This window comes from Typopeltis vanoorti, chromosome 3 (assembly GCF_054136105.1).
Source record: "Typopeltis vanoorti isolate ZY-2024b chromosome 3, IOZ_Tvanoo_1.0, whole genome shotgun sequence".
NCBI classification, from domain to species: Eukaryota; Metazoa; Arthropoda; class Arachnida; order Uropygi; family Thelyphonidae; genus Typopeltis; species Typopeltis vanoorti.
Window position 1 is genome coordinate 89,122,203 of NC_143551.1, and position 25,080 is coordinate 89,147,282.

Genomic DNA, 25,080 nt, shown 5'->3' on the forward strand with positions numbered 1-25,080 from the left:
GGTAGAAATGCAGCATCCATGGAATTTTCCAGACAGTTGTGTAAGGTACTTCCATATGTCTTGATACAGCATGTGCACTGCAGGAACCAACACTGTTTTCATGGCTTGCTTCACAACAGTAGTAGCTACTTCATTCACTTGTTGTGAACTAATACATTTGTGACTACTGACAGGTTCTACCTTGTGGATCTCGTCGATGTTTGTTCAAGCAAGGAAATTCGCAGAGTGCAGCAGTATTGCAGTTATTTAGGTAGTACAGTTTCACGAGCAAAGTACATTAAGACAAGGTTAGTGCCATCACTATGGACAGTATTAACAACCAAAATGAAGGGAAAAATCCTGTGTCCATCTTTTTAAACCTTCCTTTATTTGGTGTTCACATGGAGAGAAGAGGCAAGGAATAAGAAAAATCTCATTGACTATGTTATTGTTGACAGTGATGTTTTCTCCCTGGTGCAGGACACCAGAGTGTACACGGATTTGAAATTGGAAGTGATCACTATTTAGTCTTGAACAGGATAAAATTGAATTGCATATTGAAAAGAAGAACATATAAGAAAGATTTAAAGTGAATAAAAGTTGAGCTGCCTCTCAGATATGAACTGTAGACTAAAATACACAAACATTATTCAAGAAAAAATGAAAGAGTTTGAGTACAGGAACCAAATCTTGGAGATTCAGTTGTAAGCCCTGAAGAAAACACTGATTGATTCAGCCAGAGAGGCATGGGGGGGGGGGTTGTCTACAAGGATAGAAAAATCAGAACTCCATGGTAGACACAGGAAGTTAAAGAGGCAGTGAAGAAAAACAAAAAAGCATATCAAAAGTTCCTGGCAAAAAAGTTGGCTTGTGCTCTTAGAGAATACAGAGACAAATAAAAAAGCTAAACACTGTGTAAAACTAGCTAAACAAAAGTCATAGGAAGACTTTGGTAAGAACATAGAAAATAAATATCAAGAAGCCAGCAAAGACTTTTTAGAGCCTCTGCTACTAATGGCTCATGCAAAAAGTTAAGTAAGTTTAAGCACGGTTAGTAGTTGGAAGGGATCAGTTGTTTGATGCTGTTGGCACACTCTCCTTCCATGAGTCTTTGGACTCCCTGGAGGCGTCATATAATAATAAATATCAAGAAGGTGGCAAGATATTCTGGAGGTTGTTGAAGAAATGGAGGAAAGAGAGCTGTAAAAAGAATTACAGATGATAAAGGTACATGAAAACTGGAGAAAAAGATATCCTCGATATATGGAGTAATTACTTTGAAAAATTGCTAAATGAAACAATCAGTGACAGCACTGTGGTAAAAAAACTCTGACCAGGCATGCAATCTTGAATACATATCCATACTTAAGTAGAAAAAGCCCAAAATGTGGAAAGGCAGCTGGAGTAGATGATATTCGACCAGAAATGATCAAGTATGGAGGTATGAAAGTCTTACAGTTGTTGCATTGTTTAGTTCAGAAGGCCTGGACAGAGGGACGAATTCCAGGTGATTGGAGTAGAGCTCTCATAGCACCCATATATAAAAAGAGAAATAAAACAATGTGAGAATTACAGAGGTATTTCCCTGCAGAGTGTTCCTGGTAAGTATACTTAAGTATACTTACCAGGAACACTCTATGGAAGTATGCTTGAGAAGGATTCTGGAAGGGAAGCTTGGAAGAACAAGTTGGATTCAGCTCAAATAGAGGCTGTCAAGATCAGATTTTCACTTTATGATAAATAGTTGAGAAATCATGGGAATATAACAAAGATCTGTATTTATGATTTGTAGATCTGGAAAAGGCATATGACAAGGTGCCAAGAGAGAAGCTAATCAAAAACGCTACAGCTGTGTGGTGTCAATTTATATCAAGCAATACCTAGTCTTTGAGTTGTAAGTCAGCAGTTAGAATTGAAAGGAAGTACAGGAAGATGGTTTAATTAAATCTGGTGTCAGACAAGGATGCACCTCTGTTATTCATTATCTATATGGATCACATTATGAAGGAAACTGATATTAAACCTGATATCAGAATTGGAGGTGTTAATCTCAGATGTTTATGCGGATGACATTATACTTCTAAATAAGTTTGTTACAAGTTTGCAAGATTCCCTCACTAAATTGAATAACTGCTTTAATAGATATGGTATGAAGGTCAAACACAATGACAATAGGCAGAAACATTGAAAATATCAACCGCGTTATGAATGGAGAACCTATACGCCAAGAAAAACATTTCAGCTACTTAGACATGATTTTTAATGAAGATGGTAAATTAAATATGGAAATAGACAACAGAATAAACAATTCTGGTATGGTAGGAAGTCAACGGAATAAATTCATATGGAATAAGAGAGAAATTATTCAAAATACTGCTGTATACAAGACACTGTTCAGACCAATTTTAACTTATGGCTCTGAGAACTGGGTTAGAAGTAAAACACTTGACCAAAAACTAGACCACAGATATGAGAGTCCTTAGAAAGATTAGGGGCATGAATAGATGGCATCAATGGCAATATCGTATTAAAAATGAGGATATTAGGAAAGAACCTGACATTGTTAGCATTCAGGAATGTTAGCAGAGTTAATCTCAGGTGGTATGGTCACTTAAACAGAATGGGAGAGGAAAGATTAGCGAAACAAGTGTTCTCTGCAGGTTGGCAGGAAAAAGACCCAGAGGAAGACCAAGATATAGATGAATTAATACAGTAAAAAGTGCCTTAGGTCTGCACAGTTAGCTGAGTGGTTACGCGTTCCGCAACCACCATAAGAAAGGATTGCCCTGCATTCGATTTTCGTCGCTTTTTATCTCCAGTTTATCTGGGGTTTTTCCTTCTGCAAAGCAGGCAAACCGGTCTTAAGAATACAACACTTCACAGACAATTACACATGGTTGAGCATGGGGGTAATGACCCTGTCTCTTAGTGAGTTATGAAACCCAAAAATGGGAGTTCCAAGGCCCTACACGAGGCTGTAGTGCCAAAGAAGAAGAAGAAAAAGTGCCTTAGAAGATAGAAATATAAGATCTGATAATGTTGAAGTCTTAACAGGTAACAGATTGATTTGGAGGAAAATTGTAGATTGAAATTTACTAATGATGTAAGTTTTTCTTTTTTTTATTGGAAGTTTTTCACTTGGATATGTTATATTATAAATTAAAGATACCAAGCATAATTTCTTGGTATCTTTAATTTATAATATAATATAACCAAGTGAAAAACTTGCAACAGCTATCTATCTCTAATCCAGAGTATTTTAATAATAAGGTGTGACACCTTTTGGCAACTCATATAGGGAAAAAAAATGACTTCTCCGTTACTTCCACCTTAGTATCATCACCTCTGGGTCTGGCTCCCACTGATGAGACCTCAATAAAGGTCAAAACTAGTCTGGGTAGTGACCCTTCCATTAACGCATAGCTTTATACATGTCTGCAGGGAGATGTGCTTTGCATTATGGGATACTAAGCAAGTGATGAGAAGTTATACCACCTTTGCCATGAGTTGTTCCAGTCCTGAAAGATACTTCAAGCGTAAACTTTGTTTGCTTACACTTGGATAATGGATTAAACCAAGTATATAATTTCTTAGTATCTTTAATTTATAATGTAAGTTTTTCATGTAGTACTATCATTTGAGGATACATGTCAGGAATTTGATGATGATGATTTTTAAATGCACTGAAAATGTAATGTGGCTAGACCACTGCAGCTGTGTTGGGTTAAGTGCTTGGTTTTCTAAGTGTTCTCTCTAGAAATTGGCTAAAAGGATCTTTCCCTCTGTAGCTGTCCATCCAGTTTGTATCTTTTTTTCAAAAAGCGAAAATGTTTATTATTTTTTGAAACCTATTAATTAGTAATTCTCATTTAAGGTGATAATTTATTTGAGATGTTATTTAGTACTAAAATAATTCAGTGTGCCATAACCAAATAGTTTGCATGTTACTCTGAATATAAAAGCACCAGCACAGAGACATCCTATTATTGTACCATAAACAGAGGAGTAGGTTATATTGATTTCCTGAGAAGCTACACTCAGAGAAGAACATGCAAGTGTAATTCTGAACAATAGGAAATTATGCTGTAATGATGATAGATTGTTGATTTCTTACACAAATTGTCCCAAGCAGAGAATTGAGCAGGCAGAGATTATCATCACAGGTTCTGAAGTTCTAATTTCATTAAAAGCATTGCCTACAGATTTGCATAAGAAGAATATTCACAACTGCATTCCCTTTGGATACTTCATCCAGAATGAGATCACAAATGCAGGTTTTGGACTGTTGATCAATGGATAAAGGTAATGTAATAAAAATAAAGAAATTGTAATTCATTATTCCAACGATATGCCTTGCAATTAAGAAACTAAGGCATGTATTTGTGCATACATAGAATATCCTGTATGCATTTAATGGGATTCAGGTCCAATAATTGTGTTGCTAGTCTAGCAGTGTGTTGCCATCAAGGGCAAAACGTTGCTGGACAGAGGTTACATGTAGAAGGTGAACTAACTTGTTATTAACTATTATTATTTAAATTTTTGTCCAGACATTTATGAACTGTGATGTTGGCTCAAAACTTAATACATTTGTTGAAGTGATATGTTTTTTCTTGTTGTGAAACAGGATTAACAGCTTATTCCTTCTAATTTCAGAACCAGAAGAGGAAGTTATAGCTGAGGATTATGATGATCTCACTAAAAGAATTGAACCTCAGGAAGAAACAAAGGATGATGAAGATGAGGATGTGGAAGAAAATAAAGAAAATATAGTTCTTAGTTGTCCAAATAAATGGTGTATATATCATGAATGCACAAATTTTTGCAATGAAATGTGGAAAGAAGGCAAGCAACAACCATCACCTGGCACTGAACGAAAGCGATTAAAAATGTTAAAAAAATATCCTATACCCGAAGGATGGCATGAAATTTATGATATAGGAACGTAAGTACCACTCACATAGAGTATTCCTTTATTTTCTCTGAATTAACAATTTCTTCTCACAAATTTAATTTAATGCTCATACTTCTACAGTCAAGAATTTGAACTATACATTACTTACCTGGGACATTGACCTTGATTTCAGAATCTTCCTATTAATAACAATAATCTTATATAAGGCTTTTTTTAAAAGTCAAGATTAAGATAACTGGACTTAAGTAGCAGTGGAACCCTTCTTTCTGGCAACTCCTATTTTTCTTCAAACAAATTGACCAAAGAAAACATGCTGATGGGAAAAAATCTAGTAACGAAATTTTCTGTTGGACTATTGTGGTATGCTGTATAATCTCTTGGTAATGTGTTCCAGGAAATGCTGCAATGATCTTGCAAATACTTGTTAAAATGCAGGTGTACATTTGCTTCATTTAGTCCCAGAAAGTGTAAATTTCTTATTACAGAGCAAATTGCATGTATCATTTATTAAATTAAGTTGTAACTGTAGTTTGGAAGCACATGTAGCTTGCTCTCATTGCCAGTGCATAGACCTGTTCAGTATTAACTTTAGTTCATTTAGATGATAACTTTCTGTATATTATTGTTATTATTAAACTGATGCCTTTTGATTGGAAAGACCTAAGTTTAAATAAAATGTCCAGGATGTGAAGATCTCTTATAAGGGCTTCAAAACTAAAGATGAGTTAACAAGTTTTTAGAGGCACTTGGGACATAGAAAAAACAATATGTAAACACATAAATACGCAAAGTTTATTACTAAAGGATATAACCAATATTTCAGCCTGAAGCTTACAGATAATCATCAATAAAACTGACAGTTAAAAGAGGTAGAATAACAACAGTGGATTTTTAAAGAAATATGAGGTATGTTCTAGATTTTATGGTTGAAGATCTGTTTTTAACATAGATGCTGTTTAAATTTGAGTGCTTGCTTATTCAATCAGATGGTCTATTACCTTGTTCTTCAACCTGTGGTCTGCGGAAATTTCCTGGCGGTCCGTCAAAAATTTCTTCATTTCTCAGAAACAACACTCCAGCCATGTATATCAAATTTTCTAACCTCTAAGCAGCAGCAGATGTTGCACTAGCTAAAATTGTAATTTTATAACATTGGATTTAATGAATAAAATACTATCTACATTGGTTTATGTTTCTGTCTTAGCAGTCAGCCAGTTTGCGAAATATTTCTTCTATTTTCCCCAGTCTGCAGGTGTAAAAAGGTTGAAGAACGTTGGTCTACTACATTGGTGTAAGTTGAGAAAGAATGACTATTTTCTTACTACAAATTTGGGAACGTGTGACTCTTCTTATTTTATTTTTATTTATTTATATATTTTTATGTTGGCCTCATACACAACAGATTGGTTGGACAACCTATAGTATGTTAGTATCATATATGGGAAAATATTTGAGAAAGATGGAACTTGTTTACATTATATTTGGAAGCTTGTGCATTGTATTCCTTGAGAAACACATAAGCAGCGAGGCTGTTCAAGAGTATAGCAGCAGCAGCAGAAATGAAGGAGTAGGAGGAAGAGAAACTTGTTTTAGGAGTATGGAGTTGGACAGTGAAGGGGATGTTGGGTGGCAGCTGCACATGTTCCACTGAATTTGGTAGAGAGGGATAGTTATTGATGCTAGTTCTGATGAATAATTATGATGGAAATATTTATAGAAGGTGCATGCAATAGCTACTAAATGCTTGTGTGAGAATGGTTAAAGTTAGTTGGTAAGAAATGAGTTCTTAATCAGTCTAACTGCTCTCTCTGTATTGTGTCTAGTATTGTTTATGAGAATTCTTGGGGACAACCCCAGATATACAAACAGTACTCAATGGATGGGTGGATTTGTGATTTGTACAATAAATTTAGTTTAATCCATCATCCAAGTGTAAGCAAACAAAGTTTGCGCTTGAAGTATCTTTAGGAATGAGGCAACTCGTAGTAAAGGTGGACCAAGCTCCCATTATTCCTTGTCTCAGTATCTCCCATAATGCAAAGCACATCTCCTTGCGGACATGTATAATGCTATGCATTAAGGGAAGGGCCACTACCCAGACTGGTTTTGACCTTTATTGAGGTCTCGTCAGTGGGAGCCAGATCCAGAAGTGGTGATACTAAGGCAGAAGCAATGGAGAGGTCATAGTTACTTATATGAGTTGCCAAAAGGTGTACCGCCTTATTATTAATTTACTCTGGATTTAGAGAAAGATGTTGGGAGGTTATTTTCCACTTGGTTAGACTATAATAAATTTAGTTTAATCCATTATCCAAGTATAAGCAAACAAAGTTTGTGCTTGAAGTATCTTCAGGAATGAAGGCAACTCGTATTAAAGGTGGACCAAGCTCTCATCATTCCTCGTCTCAGTATCTCCCATAATTTATTTTAATAATTATTAAATATTAAATTTTAATATTATTAAAATATTTAATATTATAAATTAAATATTAAATTATTAAATATTAATTTAATAATAAGTTGTATTATATAAAATAATAAAAATTTAATAACCTTTTGGCAACTTGTATAAGTAAATATGACCTCTCCATTGCTTCTGCCTTATTATCACCACTTCTGGGTCTTTCTCCCACTGACGAGACCTCAATAAAGGTCAAAGCCGGTCTGGGTAGTGGCCCTTCCCTTAATGCATAGCATTATACATGTCTGCAAGGAGATGTGCTTTGCATTATGGGAGATACTGAGACAAGGAATGATGAGGGCTTGGTCTGCCTTTACTATGAGTTGCCTCATTCCTGAAGATATTTCAGGCACAAACTTTGTTTGCTTACACTTAGATAATGGATTAAACTAAATTTATTATAGTCTAACCAAGTGGAAAATAACCTTCCAAAATGTGATTTGTACAGTCTTAACTGTTCAGAGGTAAAGTAATGCCTTGAGCAAAAGAGAAATCCTAATTTTGTCCAAGGTATGTTTTTTTTTTTTTGTAGGAACTAAGGCAGAACTGTATTTTGCAGGCAATGAAATTGACAAGGTTTTCTGAGCTCCATTGAAGAATGATCGTTTGGAGATCAGAATTTACGTTTGCAGAGGTTATTGCCCTGTTGGTCATGGTGCAAGATTTGTTGAGTGAGAGGGAGAAATGTAACGTACTGTCTTTGGTAAAACTGTATATTGGATTGGTGGTAACTAGAACAGGTCATTGATATATATATATATATATATATATATATAGAAAGTGGGCAAGAAGACAGAACCTTGTGGGACCCATAGCATTGGTTGCATAATTAGAAGATAGGGAACCATCCACCATTATGCGCAATGTGCATCCAGTGAGAAAAATGGCAACCCAGTTGCAGAAATCACAGGACAAACCAGATGATGGGAGGCTTACTTAATAGACCTTTGTACTAGACCTAGTTGAAACTCCTTGGAAATATCAACTGCAACTACTTGGGATTTGCCAAACTTTTCCATTGTACTTATTTAATGTAGTTGAGCATATTTCATGCTGATTGGCATTGGCAGAATCCATACTGGTAGTTGTTTATTAGTTGATACTGTCAAGGGAGCATAAGAGATGGGTTTTGATGGTTTTCTTCATTACTTTGGAGGAGATGGAAGTGAAAGTGAGAGAGATTGGTTACTAGTTTCATGGTAAGAATTTATGAACCTGGAATGGGTTGGACAAGGGCCAATTTCCAAGGTATATGATAAATAGTAGTGGAGTAAAAGAGCATAAAGATGCAACACAGAATAGATTCACCTAATAAGTCTAATTTGGACAGGACTTTTCTGATCACTTTCTTATTGAAAGGTCACAGGATATTTGGAATGGTTGGTGGGGGGGGGAGGCATGCCAGAACCACCTAGGCATGCATTTGAGGAAAAGTATGATATCACAAGATTAATTATTTTTTGTGGATGGAAAAGTAGGTGGAGTTTGGCAGCCTGGAGATAGAAATGACACCGTTTAGCATGGAGCTGAGACAATGTATATTTTTGAAGTGGATCTGAAGTCTGTGGGTTGTTGTTGTTGTCAACTGAGTGGGTCATACATGTTTCCTATGCAGTACTTGTACTTTGGTTTCCAAGATAGCTATTAGTAATGCTCAATTTCTGCCCTAGTATTGCTCTTTTGTAGTTGATGTTCCACATTTCATCACTGCTTTGGGATTTTCTTCATTATTGTGGGTAAAGTCCATTACCCTTCTTCACATTGTTGAAGGTAAGTTGAGCTGCTATATGCAATTGGAGAGAAGTGACTTTGAGGTTGTTCACAGCTGGTTCTAATGCTCTCACTGGTGTGTCACAGGTTACTTTCACCAGTCGTGGGAGGTTCATCTAATTTCTTCTTTTGTTTGTGGATCTGAAGCAGATGCCACTGCTTGAGACGCCAACCAGATTTTTTGGTTAATTTGGTAATGTCATTCCTCAGCATTTTGTCACTTTTGGTGAAGTTTAGGATAATTATATTGTATTTTTTTGTTTTCTTGATTGAATCATGCATCATTGACACGATGAGGCTATGGAGTTTTTGCTGGTATTAGTGGCATGTGATTTTTCATTGTATGGATCTTTTCTACCTTGGCTTGATTTTATAGGAGAAAGTTTTGTCAATAACGACAAGATGCTGCTCCAAGCTTTCAATGCATTTTCCTAATTTCAGGAACTGTTGTACTGAAGTGGGGAGGTACAGTGGACAGAAGAAAGGCTAGTTTAGATTCATGAAAAGTTTATATGCCTATTTATCAATTTTTATGCAAGGAGCATGTGACCAATGGCATAGAAGACCTTTTTTGGTGTCTGTGATGTCTGGTATACAGCTGTGACATTTGATAGTATCTTTGAATTTATCAGTGCTGGTCAATTGCACCGCATTAGCTATGCCCAGAACTCTTGTTGTTGTTGGGCTTTGTTGCTGTGTTTGCATCTGGATGATATTGAACTTATAAAAAAGGAATGTGATTGCAGGGTACTACGAAGAATAATATGTAAAAACCACCATTCATCAGCCAACACCTTAAATGCAGAGTTCCAGTCATTGAGTGGAACACGAATCTGCACAAAAACATTCAGAACCGAGACTCGCATTGGTTTTCATGGTAGGATTGCAAGATGCAAGCCCCACATGCAGTTGTTTTCAGTGGTGCAAAGTGTGTGTACCAGTGGGATATGGAAGCCTGGAAGAATCACATTACACCCTCTACCGAGTAGATGGACAGGTGTGGTGGATGCTTGGGGAATGTTTCCAATCTGAACAGTGAAATTTGGAGGTGGTCGTGTGATGGTATGGTCCTGTTTATGGTTCAGCGAAAGGAGGTCCAACATCTTATTAAGGTGGGTACCATGTCTGTTTGTTACTCACATTATGGTGTCCATTGACTTCTTTCCAAGTGGTGTGTGTGTAGTCTTGAGACCTCTTGTGCAGGGTTAATATATATATATATATATATATATATATCAATCATAGCAAAAGAACTGTGGTTCTTTTGCTAATTTCCTCTTGCAATCTGATTTTCCAATCCTCACGATGCTAATCATCCTTCTTGTTTGGGCATTGTACTGCTTATGTGCTTGTTGATGAACTTTCTTCTTGTTGTTTCTGAATTTTTTGCAAATCCTGTTTAATAATATTATTTATCCATTTAATGCCTACCTGATTTACCCTGGTTATGCAGTTGAATACTGCTTTCTTTAAATACTCCTTAACTATTTTCTGTGCACTGTTTGACATTCTTCTCTAGCAATTTCTTATGCTGGAAGGTGGCACTGTTCAGACCACATGCTGTGTTTCTCATTATCACTAATTTTTATAGTTCCGCATATCATCCTTTTTAATTGAAAATCTCACATGCTTAGCAACTTCAAAGGTTAGCACTGCATGATCACTCTCCTTCATTTGTTTTAGTGGAAGGTTTTCTGTAGCGAATTTCCTTTAGCATACCAGTACTACAATGAAGTATTAATGGTTTATTTTTGGCAAGGATTTTTTAGTAGTTTTAAACTGAATATAAATAAATCTTTCTTATAGAGGAAGACATTACTACTGGAATACCATTACTGATGAAGTGTCTTGGCTCCCTCCCAGTCATCCGCGTGCAAGAGTTTCTTTACCAGCAGAAAAGTTACGTTGTAAGTATAAATATTACATATCGAATATGTATATTAACACCTGTAATTAATATATAAGAATCTCTAATAACTGAAACCAATTATCCAGCTGTTCAGAGAATTTAAATTCTATAGTTCACCACTAGAAGTTTAATGAACATGACTACTGAATAGTAATAGTTGATAATTACTCATGAAGTACTCATGAATTTCTGAGAGATAAATATCTTAAGCAGCATTTGACTGAAACAACTAGAGGCTTCAATGTTTTGTATTTGGTGATAGCAAGATTTAGTTGTTAATGAGGTATAAACACTGCTCAGTTGGTGAAAGTGATCATGAGGTACTTGTTTGCAAAGTGGTGAAACAAGAAAAGATTATTTCCAAAAATGGATATACAGGGTGTTCGGGATAAATTTGACAGTTTCGTAAGGAAAAAGAAAATCTTCTTTGTATCTATTAAATTTAATGAATTGACAAAAAAACATTACAGGCAGAGTTAATTACAATACTATCAACAAGATTTACTCAAAATAACCACCATTAGCATCGATCACAGCTTCAGTTCTGCTTCGGAACCTCGAACAAGCTGATGCTACAGTCTCCCTGGGAAGGGCCGCAAAAACTGTTTTAATTTTATCCATTAACTGGGCTTTTGTATTACTGGAAGTGCGATTGGTGTCTTTTTCAACTGCGCCCCATACAAAATAATCCATGGGGTTAAGGTCTGGGGAGTTTGGAGGCCAAACATTTGGACTGGTGAAGTCGTAGAAATTTTCAGACAACCATTTTTGACTTTTCCCAGAGGTGTGGCAAGGGGCCGAATCCTGCTGCCATACATACGGCCTACCATTGGCTACCCTTGTTATCCAGGGCTTGACTACAGTTAGCAACTCCACGAACAAAGCCCGAATTCCAATGCCAGGGTTCTTCAACACCTGTTCCTGCAGATTTGCGAGGAATTCTGCTGTACGAACGCAATCAGATCGTCTGCTAGGGATCTTTCTTCTTGCTACATCCTCGTAGTCACCATTGCAAGTCTCTAGTTCATGCCTGATTGTTTTTACTGTATTCAGGGAGCATTGGGCAGCAGTCGTAATATCCTTATTTTGATGGCGGGCACGAATCATCATGATACAAGTTATTCTCTTCCATGATTCAGGTGGGTTCCAGCTATCCATCCTTTCTGACATCTTGTATATGAATGAAGAAGGGTCCAAACTTTTAAATGAAGAGAAGTGTGTGTTAATACATGTAACTTACGGAAAAATATAATTAATTATAAATATGTCAAATTTATCCCGAACACCCTGTATGTGGAAGTATAAAGTGGGTGATTATGGGAAGCTCTGTAGTCAATTAGCATCAGTACATTGGGTAGGTGAGCTGAGCAGAAAAGATGTTGATAGTGCATGGACATTCATAAGACAATATCTGACACAAGCAATGTATAACTACATACCAAGGGGTTAAGTGAGTAAATAGAGTAGAAGTGAAATAGATGAACAGGAAATCAAGCAAGTTGTGTTGGAAAAGAAAATGCTATGAAGGAGGTGCAAGACAGTTGGTGGTGATTGGATCCATGAAGAGTATAAAGTGCAAGCTAGGAAGTTGATGAGCATGGTAAAGAAAGAAAAGGTGCAATATGAGAGGAGATCTTCTGGTCAGGCCAAGGTTAATTCAAGAGAGTTTTTCCTTATGTAAAGCTTAAGTGCTGGAAGGACATCATGTTTGAGGTTTAATGGAATATTTACAGCACTAGGAAAGGATTAAAAACTAATTTTAATGCTTTCAATATTTCTTCTCAGTCACTGAGATTTCTTCAGGGATTACAAATAACTTGTAATATACACACACAAAAACAACACAATACTAAATGAAACATGTGGGTGACTCTAAAGTCCTATCTAGGTGGTGCACTTGCTATGGGATTTGTAGACGACCTAGGATATAAAGTGGGACCTCTGACGATTATTGTTTCCCAAATTTTGGGAAGTTTTATGCAACCATATTTATTTAAGTTGATTTCTGAGTGCCACTGCAGATTCTAAAAACAGTCTTTCCTTTTTAAATTTACTATGGCTGAACATGATGGTTTTCTTCCTACTGATCCTAGGTAATTGAATTGTGCTTTATTTGTTCTATATTATTGCTGCCTATTTTCATTTGGATTGCTTCCCTTTTTCTGCCTATTACCATTAGTTTTGTTTTATTAAAATTGATTTTCATATCATATTTGTTACTTGATACAGCTTGGTCAGGATATTTTCTAATTTTTCTTGGCTGTCTGTAGTGATAACTATGTTGTCAGCATACTTTAAATGTGTTATATTTCCTCCATTTACAGTTATGCCTTCACACATCTCTAGTCCTTCGTCTACTACCTTTTAGGTACAGGTTGGATAAATATAGTAACAATGGACAGCTTGCGTAACTCCTTTAGTAATTCCTGATACAATTTAATAGGTATTTGTTGTCTGTTTTCTAGAATTTTAATAATTTTTTTTCTCTTTATTAGTCAAAACCTTTTTTGAAATCGATAAAACAGCTGTAGTTTTTTTTTTATTTTTGTCTCTCATAAGATCTTCTAATCTGTTTAATATGAAAATTGCATCTATTGTGCTTCTGCTATTTCTAAATCCCATTTTCTTTTCTTCTATCTGTTCTGCATAGGAATTTTTAACTCTGTTTTGAAGAATTCTGATGAATATTTTATAGCAGTGGTTAGAAGGGTGATAGGTCTATAGTTAGTGCAGGATCTGATATTTCATTTTTTGTGGATGGGTATGATCTGACCTGTTCCCAATTCGTTTGGTAAATTTCCTTTCTTTAGTATTTTGTTGAACAATTTCCTTAGGTAATTTATTATGCTTTTTCTCTTTTTTTCTAGTTCTTTTTGAATGTTGTCTATGCCTGGTGCTTTATCATTTTTCATTTGTTTGATTGCTCTATGTGTTTCTTTCTTCATTTAGGATGTCTTTTGTGTCAGAAGTTTCTTCTGGGTTGAAGGCATCTTGATCTATGTTTTCTTCAGCTGCAAATGTTCCTTTAAAATGATTAGTCCAGATTTCTTTTATTGTTTCACTGCTGTGGTTCCATCTTTTTGCAGTATTGAAAGTGGGTTGGGTATGTTCTAGTTATCTCTTTAACTATTTCATAAATGGTCTTGGAGACCTGTATTTTGTATGCTTCTTCATACATTCTGCTTTTTCTTCTAAATATGTGATTTTTGCTAATTTGCATTTTTTTTGTTTATTTCTTTTTTCAAACGTTTGTATAATATTCTATTTTCTTCATTATCTTCTTTTGAGAGGTTAGTTTTGGATATTCTTTTTCTCTTCCATAAGTCCACAATCTGGTGTAAACCAATCTTTATTTACTCTTGTCTGGTAGCCTAGGTTTTATTGCTGTTTCTTTAATAATTTCATTACCTTTTTTCTAAGACTGAGACTGTATCTAAAGCAAGATTATTTAATTTTTCTTTCAATGTTCTCTGATAGTTAGATCTAGTCAAGCTATCATTGAGTTTTGAGATGTCTATCTTCTTTTGTTTTTGGTGGTTTGTCTTACTTTTGAAACTGATTTTTAGTTTGGCTAATAGTAGTTCATGGTCTGTATCCATGTCATTCTTTTTTTAATGTTTTGAAATTTTGGAAGGAATGTTTCCATTTCTTCTTATTAACAATTATATAGTCTATACAGTTTTTGATTTCATTGTTTGGTGATGTCCAGGTGTATTTGTGTCGTGGCCTGTGGTAGAATAAGGTATTTGTGATTAAAAGTTGATTTATTTTGCAAAAATTAATCAAGTCCTCTCCTTTCTCATTCATCTCTCCATGACCAAATTTTCCTATTACTACTGCTTTATCTTCAGAGTACTGACCGATCTTTGCATTAAAATCTCCCATAATAATCAATTACTATTTTCAATTATGGTTTTAAAATAGGTCAAGTTTTTTATATAGGATGTGGTAAGTCCAGTGAGGGGTGGGGGAGTAAGAGAGAGTTTGAAAATAGTTTGCCAGTTGTTTTGACAAATGTGATCCCTGAAGATGTCTTAGTGACTGAGATGAAATATTGGAAGCATTAAAAGTAGTTTTTAATCCTTTCATAGTGCTGTAAATATTCCATTAAACCTCTAACATGGAGTCTTTCCTCTATATGGCAAGCAAGAGAGGATATTGTGGAATTATTGAACTAGTACTTTATTGGCATAGCTAACTGTTCTGAACATTCCTTAGTAATACATGGTGATATGTCATCCATTCCCACAACCTTATTAACATCTAACTCAACCAACACCTGATACACCACTGATTCTTTCACTTCCAATTTTCTTAATATTTGCCTCCCTTCTATATATTGCACCACATCATTTACACCTGTAATATCATACTGGTGTAAATGATGCGGTGTTTAATGAAAGTCTTGCAGTGGATATGATTCCTAAAGAGTGGAAAGAAGGCAAAATAGCACCACTCCACAAGCATGGTTTTAGGACAGAAGTTTCCAATTATAGATAAGTCCGTATAATTGCAGTTGTAGTTAAGGTTAGGAATAGAATACACGATTGGGTTGATGGACATGGCATTCTTTGTGATGATCAGCATGGATTTGTAAATAAAGGGTAGGTCTTGTTTTAGCAATTTACTTGGATTTTAAGGTTAGTAGTTAAGGGAAACCAATCGTTCGATGCTTGGCACACTCTCCCTCAATGAGTCTTTGGACTCCCTGGGGGATGTCACATAATAATAATAAGGTAATGAGCATATTAGATAAGGGAGAATCATGTACAGTGATATTCTTGGACTTTGCAAAAGCATTTGATAGATTAAATTGGTGTACATGCTGCAGAGAATGGGAATAAATAGTATATTGGTTCTCTGAATGATACCAGCAAGTTGTGTATGATGGAGCAGTGTTTCAAAAAGAGGGTAACCAATGGTGTTTCCCAGGGTTCTGTTCTTGGGCCCTTGCTCTTTAACTTGTTTGTAAATGATATATCATGTGGACTGACTGGGGATTTTCAGTTGTTTGCTGATATGATGCAAAGTTGGGAAGAATTATAAATAGCACTGGTGATATTAATTCCCTTCAGGAAGATTTGAATAGACTTTTGACTTGGAAAAAGGAGTGGGGTTGTAGTTTTAATATTAATAAGTGCATGATGTTGCATTTTGGAGTGTAGAAATAAAAGGCTGTGTATTATATTGACAGTGCTGTACTGCAGAAAGTGGATGAGATTTGAGAGTGATGATTGACAGTAGACTGCACATTGTAATGCTACTATATTAATAAGTACTCTATGTAGGTATAAGGAGGTGTTCGCATTTGGTCACCTGGATTTCAATGTAATGTAGAATTATTGGAGATGGTCCAAAGAAGAGAGTGACTAAAACAATATCAGGACTCTGGAATGCTGGACTATGGAGACAGGTTGACAAAATGTCGATTGCAAAGTTTGATGGATAGGAAGAAAAGAGGTGATATGATAGAGACATTTAAGTTAGTGAGGGATTTTGTAGATTAATCCAGAGGGAATTATAAAAAGAGGAGAAGAACCAGAGGCCATCTGTGGAGGCTATGTAAGAGTGTGGTGAAGAGGAGTGTGAGAAGTAGATTTTTTACATGGAGAATTGTCAGTGAATGGAATGCATTGCTGGAATATGTTGTTAATGCATGGAGTATTAAGGATTTTAGGATTCAGTATGATAAATATGTCGTCAATTGAATGAACCTCCCACAATGAGTCTGCTGACTCCATGGAGGGGTGCAATAATAATTGTATATATTCACTTTTTTAACATTGTAATTTTTTTCTCCCCCGAGAAAGAGCTTGTGTATTCAAAATTACGTACATGAAACATTCAGTTGTCACATTCTGGAAATTTAACAGAGCATTTTATTCTGACATTTTTCTTGATGCCATAAATGTTAAAATTTGGTAATCTGTTATCTATAAGGATTTCTTCCCTTAATATTTTATCTACTTAAATGCTTTTTTCTTTTTTAACCAGAATATAGTGATCAGTTATAAATCCAGATATCACCTTTAATCTTTACTCTACCAGACTTGGTTAGTTTAGTGCATAACATTTCTACTATGCACTTGGCCAGAAGATTGCATGTGGATTAACAGGCATGTTATATGGGCATAATCATCTCAGTTGGTTTGTCCATGATTCTAAAGTAACTAAAATAACAGCTCTCCAATAGACTGCAGTTTTGCTAAGTTTGGATGTATGTGAATGCCTTTAGATAGTAGATGAATTTCATCAAACTGCATGAAACCACCATCCTAATTATTTGTGGTTTTGAAGGGGTTTGAAAAAGTTTCATATTTGGTTTCTGGATTAGGGTTTCTAGATTATCTAATCTTTATCCCATCCATGGTACTAATACAGATTTACAACTTTTTGTAGAATTTGCATTAAAAAGAAAAGGAAAAAAGGTGTACCCACTGCATTTTACCACATTACTGAAACAGATTTATTGCTTCATGTTTCCTTGTGTTGGTCTACAAACAACTGCCAGCCTAGTTGACTGAGTGGATAGCATCTCTACTGTCCAAGTAATAGATTGTAGGTTTGAATTCTGCTGTGGGTATGGAGATCTATGAATATTTTTAGGTGGGAGAAGAATTTCACTGCCCTGTGTGAGACCACCACTCTGTTTATTGGAGACCCTAAACACTTTTTGTTAGTAATTATAATCTACTTTAGAAACAATGGCATTAAAGTGTGTTCATGGTTACTGAGTTGTTAAATTTAGTAAAAGTTCATAGTGTAAAGAAGGAAAAAAAAAACATTAAAAATTATCCGATTATATTAGCATATATTCTCTGTTTAATTTTTAAATAGAGAATATATGCTAATATGATTAACTGATGAGGTAAGCTCATTATATTCAAAAAAAGATAATGCTAAAGAGCCATGCTAATAAATTAATATGATCTAAAATGTAGCAAGGGCCTCGACATTGTGATTAATTCGTTCTGAATATTTCTGCATAAGTAGAATGGTACTTAAACATGATTCATTTTTGACATGTTTGTTTAAAAGGATAATTAAGCAGGTTATGCTTATGAAAAGAAAACTGTGAGAAAATGAAAATCTACTTGATATCTTATTAAAAACATATGTCATTGTTAGAAAACTAATATAAACAGTATTACATATTCATTATGAATATGTAATACTATATGCATTACATACAGTTTGTACTACCACAGTTCTTTTTTTCTTTTATTCATAAATCAGTTTATAGCAAAAAATTAAACATACCAAGAAATTATATTCTTGGTTTAATCTTTTATCCAAGTGTAAGCAAATAAGTTTACACCTGAACTATTTTCAGGACTGGGGCAACTCGTATAAAGAAGCTAATGACTTCACATCACTTGCCTTAGTATTCCATAATGCAAAACACATCTCTTTGCAGACATGTATAATGCTGTGCATTATGGAAAGGGTCACTATCCAGACCAGTTTGACCTTTATTGAGGTCTCATAGTGGGAGCCAGACCCAGAGGTGATACTGAGGTTGAAGTAATGCAGAAGTCATATTTTCATATACAAGTAGCCAAAAGGTGTCACACCTTATTATTAAAATACTCTGGTTTAGAGATAGTTGTAATTTTTTCCACTTGATTATACTATAAATTAAAGTGACTTCTGCATTACTTCAACCGTAGTACCACCTCTGGGTCTGGCTCCCACTGATGAGACTTTAATAAAGGTCAGAACTGGTCTGGGTAGTGACCCTTCCCATAATGCATAGCATTATACAATCTGCAAGGAGATGTGCTTTGCATTATGGGATACTAAGGCAAGCGATGTGAAGTCATTAGCTTCTTTATACAAGTTGCCCCAGTCCCAAAAATAGTTAAGGTGCGAACTTGTTTGCTTACACTTGGATAAAGGATTAAATAAAGAATATAATTTCTTGGTATCTTTAATTTATAGTATAACCAAGTGGGAAAACTTAAACTTACAATTTATAGCATGTAATAGCATCTTGAGTTTTCTATAAGCATAAGACTTTGATTGAAGACTTGTTGCATGTCGTCAATCATTTTTTCATCTATTAATATGTTGCTTTTCTCGGAAGTGATCATGAATTGCATTGGCTGAAAGTTGTGCTGCATAATGCAAACACTATCTTATAACGGTTAATGTTTATGAAGTTATTGCTTTTTCATTTTGCTTAATAATATCTATTTCAGTGTCCATAGTTATAATGCGGTTCTTCTTACCATTGTGAATATATGTATTTATTCTCATTACTTTAATGTTTCTCAGACATTTAGGGTTTATATTTTGTTTTTAATAAGTACTATGTAGGTTCACTAACAAGACACAGCTTGCATTAGAAATAATCAAAATGGTGATAATGACATGAGCTGTGCATCAGCTTACTAGGAAAGTAATCTGTTATGAAAGTGGTTCTTGATAGAGGATGTTGCTGCCCTAAGTCAAAGTACAGCAACTGTGTATCTATGAATCTGCATAACTTGAATCTGTGTTAGCCAGGAATTTATTTGTAAAGTTTTTTCAATGTTTTATATATATGTAGGACTCCAGAAATATCACTTAAATCTACTAGCCACAAAAAACTTGTCCAAGCCAGACTCACTTTTCATGATGCATTCAGTCACATGATCTAGTCTTTGCAAGTTAATTGTATCAAGTAACCAAAAAAGTTCATGCGGTTTTCAGTAGAGTTTGCTGTAATGACTTGTTTTATTTTGTGGTGGTTTGCAGAGTGCAGTTTTTTCTGTGCGTCATAAGGCACAGAAAAAACTGCACTGTCAGTCAATTAGTGCACTATAACTTGGTATGTATTCTTTTTCTGTGAATTTGAAACCTTTTAAAATGTCAATTGAACCTGGTTAATTCAAGCTGTGTTTCTGGTGATGAATCACTTGAAGATGCACAATGTTCAGGGAGACCCTCCATTATTGATAATGAAGAATCGTGTGCTTCTGTTGAAAATAATTCAAGATTAATATGTTGAGAACTTTCAAAATGTTGGAGGTTTTTTCTACTTGGTTAGACTATAAATTATATATTTAGTTTAATCCTTTATACACTTGGATAAAGGATTAAACTAAATATATAATTTATAGTCTAACCAAGTAGAAAAAAACTTCAGTCTTTCTCTAATCCAGAGTAATTTAATAATAAGGTGGGACATCTTTTGGCAACTCGTATAGGTAAATATGACTTCTGCATTGCTTCGACCTTGGTATATTACCTCTGGGGTCTGTCTCCCACTGAAGAGACCTCAATAAAACTCGAAACTGGTCTGGGTAATGACCCCTCCCATAATGCATAGTATTATACATGTCCACAAGGAGATGTGCTTTGCATTATGGGATACTAATGCAAGTGATGTGAAGCTTTGTCCACCTTTGATACGAGTTGCCCCAGTCCTGAAGATACTTAAAGCGCAAACTTTGTTTGCTTACACTTGGATAAAGGATTAAACTAAATATATAATTTATTTTCACAAATGTTTTTAACACAAGTGGTAAAGCAATTTGTTTACACTTGCATCAACTGGAAAAATCATGGAAGCTAAGCAAATGGGTCCCACATGCATTATCAGATGACAATAAACTTCAGAGGCTATCAATTTGTTCTTCACTTCTTTCATGTTCATAAAAATGAGCCATTTTTGGATTATTTGCTCACTTGTGATGAAAAATGGATTTTGTACTCTAACAGGAAACAAATTTATTGGTTGTTATCAAATGTTCCAGTACTGCACATTACAAAGGCACTGCTTTATCTCTAGAAGACTATACTTTGTGTGTGGTGGACTGGAGCTGGTATTGCCCACTATAAGGTTCTTGCTGCAAGCCAAACAATCACAGCTGGGGTCTACTCGAGCACGTCCAGGATGCGTTACTTCAGAAACAGCGAGGACTAGTTAATTGGAAGAAAGTGCTACTCTTACAGAACAATGCAAAACCTCACTGCAAAGCTTACCTCTGAGTAGATTTGTGCTTTAGGATGGAAGATACTCTCTCATCTTCCATATTCTCCTGACATTTCTCCAAGTGATTATCACCTTTTATTGGCACTAGGCAATTACATGCAAAATAGACAGTTCTGCAATAAAACAGAGATTGAAGTGGAGTTGCTAGGTTTATTACTTCTAAAGACAAAACGTTTTATAAAAGTGAAATTTACAAACTTGTATCTTGTTGGGAAAGAGTTATAGATTGTGAAGGTGCTTATTTAAATGAATAAAACATTTTACAAAAATTTTTGTAATTGTTTAATTTTTATTATGAAAAACTGCACATAATTTTTTTGGTTACCTGGTATGTTTAAGCAACAGCATTAATTACATTTAATTATACTAAGCTAATTCATGTTGCGAGCTCTGAAAATAAGGGCAGTACTGTATTATGATTGTGCACCTACTTAAGGGATAAAGGCTTTGGAAGAAGGTATATAAAAATGTACTATGGTATTTAATTAAATTGTGCCAATTTTAATTTTTGTTTATAATTACCAGTTTATTTTATTAATGAAATTATATTGTGAGAAAAATACATTTTTTTTTTAATAATTGTCTATTTCAGCATTTCCCAAATGGTGGTTCACGACCCGGGCACCAAGTCATGAAAGCTAAATGCTAAGTCGCCTAAAATAACTCTTGAAAACCTAGGTGTTTCGCTTTTGGGTTTTCTTTTTTTTTCATGCAACTCTAAAATACAAGTAAATAGCATTTAATTGGGACTAATGAATAAATAATTTAATTAATAGAGATGAAAAATGCACTCCGTCCATCTCCGCGTTGGCATTTCACAGTCTCTTTGTTCGCAGTAAAGTAGCTCAACTAATGGTGAGATTGTGCAGCGGCAACGTGCCACGAGCTGAATCATTTGACAGTCTGGCATTTGTTTAACTCGCCTGCCATGTACTCACTCTGCTTGTTCAGTTTGAGATAAGCATAGAGAGAGAGGGAGAGCATATTTTTTTTATATTTACTGATTACTTGTACCTTTCCCAGTGGATTCGGCTGAACAACTGTAATTATTATAATTGTTTCTAAATAATTTATTTCGGTCTTTCTTCATCTCGCTTGCCATTACCCATTTAACGATGGATAAATGGGTAATAAAACAACAAACAAACAAACAATGTGCTGGTTACAAACTCTTCGATTAGCACCAGTGAACAATCAAGTGACGTGCAGCCCAGGCACGAGTTCTGAGAACAGCACTAACAAACGGCTGCATGATGTGTTGTCTACTACTCTTACAAAAAAGGAGAAGATGTACTGGACCAACAGTATTCTGAGGGTTACATACAATTCGGTTTCATCAACGTTATTGATGACAAACCATTATGTGTTATTTGTTGTGCGACACTTTCAAACGAGTCCATGAGACCTTCAAAGTTAAAGCGACATTTGGAATTGAAACATCTGAACTACAGTAATAAGCCAATAGATTTCTTTATAAATAAAAAGAGAGAACTATCAGCTACCAAGAAGACTATGTCTTTGAATTTTTCTCAGGAAGCTCAGTCTGAAAACCTTGTAATGGCTTCTTATGAAATATCAAAATTAATTGCTGAAACTGGTTATCCTCACACAGTTTCCAAGAAATTAATAGTTCCAGCAATGAAAATGTTAGCATCTCGAATATGTGATAAAAAACAGAAGAACCAAGTAAATGTGCTGACGTTATCAAATAACACAATGAAGTGTAGAATCATGGAGATGGCAGATAATATTGAAGAAACTGTTGTAGGTCACTTAAAAGAGTGCAGTTTTTTTTCTTGCAAGTTGATGAAAGTATAGACATATCGGACAATGCCAATTTAATGTGTTTTGTGAGATATGATTGTGACAATACAACTCGCATAGAATTTCTTTTTTTGTAAACTTCTGACAACAAGTACAACAGCTGAAGAAATTTTTAATTTGATTTCAAATTACATCAATGAAAAGGACATTGAATGGAAGAAATGTGTGAGAATGAGTAGCAATGGAGCCCATGCAATGGCAGGTGCACATACTGGACTTTTTCTGAAGATCAAAGTCACCAGACTGTATATGAGTGCATTGCAGCATTCACAGAGAAGCATTGGCTGTCAAAAGAATGCCATTGCTTTTAAATGCAACTATGCAAGAGTGTGTATAATTTATAAACTTTATAAAATGTCATCCATTGAATTCAAGAATATCCTCTGCGTTGTGCAAAGAAATGGGGAGTGAACATGAACATCTTCTTTTACACTGCGAGGTGCGATGACTGTCAAGAGGGAATATTTTAAGAAGACTTATTAAAATGAAGGGTGAAGTTTTAATTTTCTTAGACCAACATCCCCCAATGGCTAGGGATGTAATATTGGAATTCAAAGACAGTTTTCATGATGTCAATTGGTTAATCAAGGTTGCCCACCTTTGTGACATTTTTGATTTTTTGAATAATTTAAATCTGACATTACACGGTAGCAATGTAACTGTATTTAAAGTGCAAGAGAAGATAGAAGCTGCAACAAAGAAACTCAATTTGTGGTCCCATCGTGTGGAAGCAAGGAATTACAAATCTTTTACAAAGCTAACAGAATTACAAAAAGAGTATAATATGAGTTCCACACCAGATAAGATTTCAGCTGTTATCAAGGAACATATACTAGGACTGCAGGCAAGTCTGAAGGAATATTTCTCCCAATCACAGCAACAAAGCATGGATAAGGAACCCTTTTACAGTGAATGCAGAATCTGAAACAGAATTGCCGAATTCAGATATTAAATCTATAATTGAACTGTTGAGTGATACAATACCACTGATGGATTTTTGGCTATCTTGACATCAGGAGTACCCAGTTTTATCAGAAAAAGCGGTAAAATTTCTAATGCCTTTTGTCACAACCTGTAAGTGTGAAATAGGCTTTTCAACACTGGTTTTTCTAAAAAATAAATATAGAACCAAATGGAAGTCAAACCGGATTTAAGAATAAAGTTATCTTTTCCTTCAAACCTGAAGTTTCTGTTTAACAAACAACAGCATCACACTTCTCATTAATAAATTACTTGGCTTTAGTTTAATTTCTTTATATTTTTGTAAGAGTAAATGCTTCTTTATTATAATAATAATAAATGAAAACTCTATGGACATTCAAATCTTTTTTATTTTACCTATTGGCCATAAAAATTTTAGTGGGTCACGAAGATGAAGTATTAAAGTAACTGGGCCACAGAAAAAAAGTTTGGGAAACCTTGGTCTATTACACATATCATACTTAATTATATACTTGTAAGGTTAATATTGAACTAAATTAATTCACTGATTTAATTATAAAGTGTATTTATCTGAAATAACTGTAATTTAATTTAATGCATTCTTGATATGAAAAACTTGTTTTCTTGTATACTTCAAGTGTGTGACAGTTACTGTATGCAAGTAAAACTACGTAACTGGGATGTGCTGGAGCATGAGTGGAATAAAAAGAACACTGTAATATTGCTGTGTAAGAAAGGGATTTTGGAAATTGATTGCAGGTATTTACAGTAGCAGAATATCGTTTTATGACAACGGAACAACTGTTAGGGAAAGAAATTATGGGAGGTTGTCTTTAACGACTGTTAATTTTTTCATAGTCTTTCATATTAGAAAGTAAAGATGATTTGCTTATGTTATGACTTTTAGAGAAAACTGGCAATTAAAATTGCAAGTGTTTTCGTGGTTTTTAAAAACGGAACACTGTAGTGTTCAAATTAAGAATTTCAGATACAGAAGTTTTGTTTCCAACTCTCTGGGAAAAAATAAATCTTTAATAAATTTGTTGACAGACACATGGAAAGAAATAACCTGATGATGAATGAGAAGATATTTTAAAATGAAACACACAAAAAAAGTGTAAATAATGCAAAGAAAATAATATATTTTGAATGAAAACAAGTTAGAAAACTCACTTGCTACTTGTCTCCGATAACTCACCTGTGGCAAGTGGATTTTTATACATGTGTGTGTGTATTTTTTTTTATGCGACTCTCACTCATGAAAGGTTGTAAACCTATAATACATTAGTGCCATGGGTGAG

General features: G+C 34.8%; 1 protein-coding gene across 1 annotated transcript in view; it reads left to right on the forward strand.

The window, feature by feature from the left end:
* The window catches only part of PQBP1 (poly-glutamine tract binding protein 1), a 98,299-nt gene that overhangs the window by 9,284 nt on the left and 63,935 nt on the right, over positions 1-25,080 (forward strand). The window contains exons 2-3 of the mRNA XM_090390717.1: positions 4,636-4,924; positions 10,932-11,032. Of these exons, the coding sequence (XP_090246843.1) occupies positions 4,636-4,924; positions 10,932-11,032 (390 nt within the window). The remainder of the gene's footprint in view (positions 1-4,635; positions 4,925-10,931; positions 11,033-25,080) is intronic.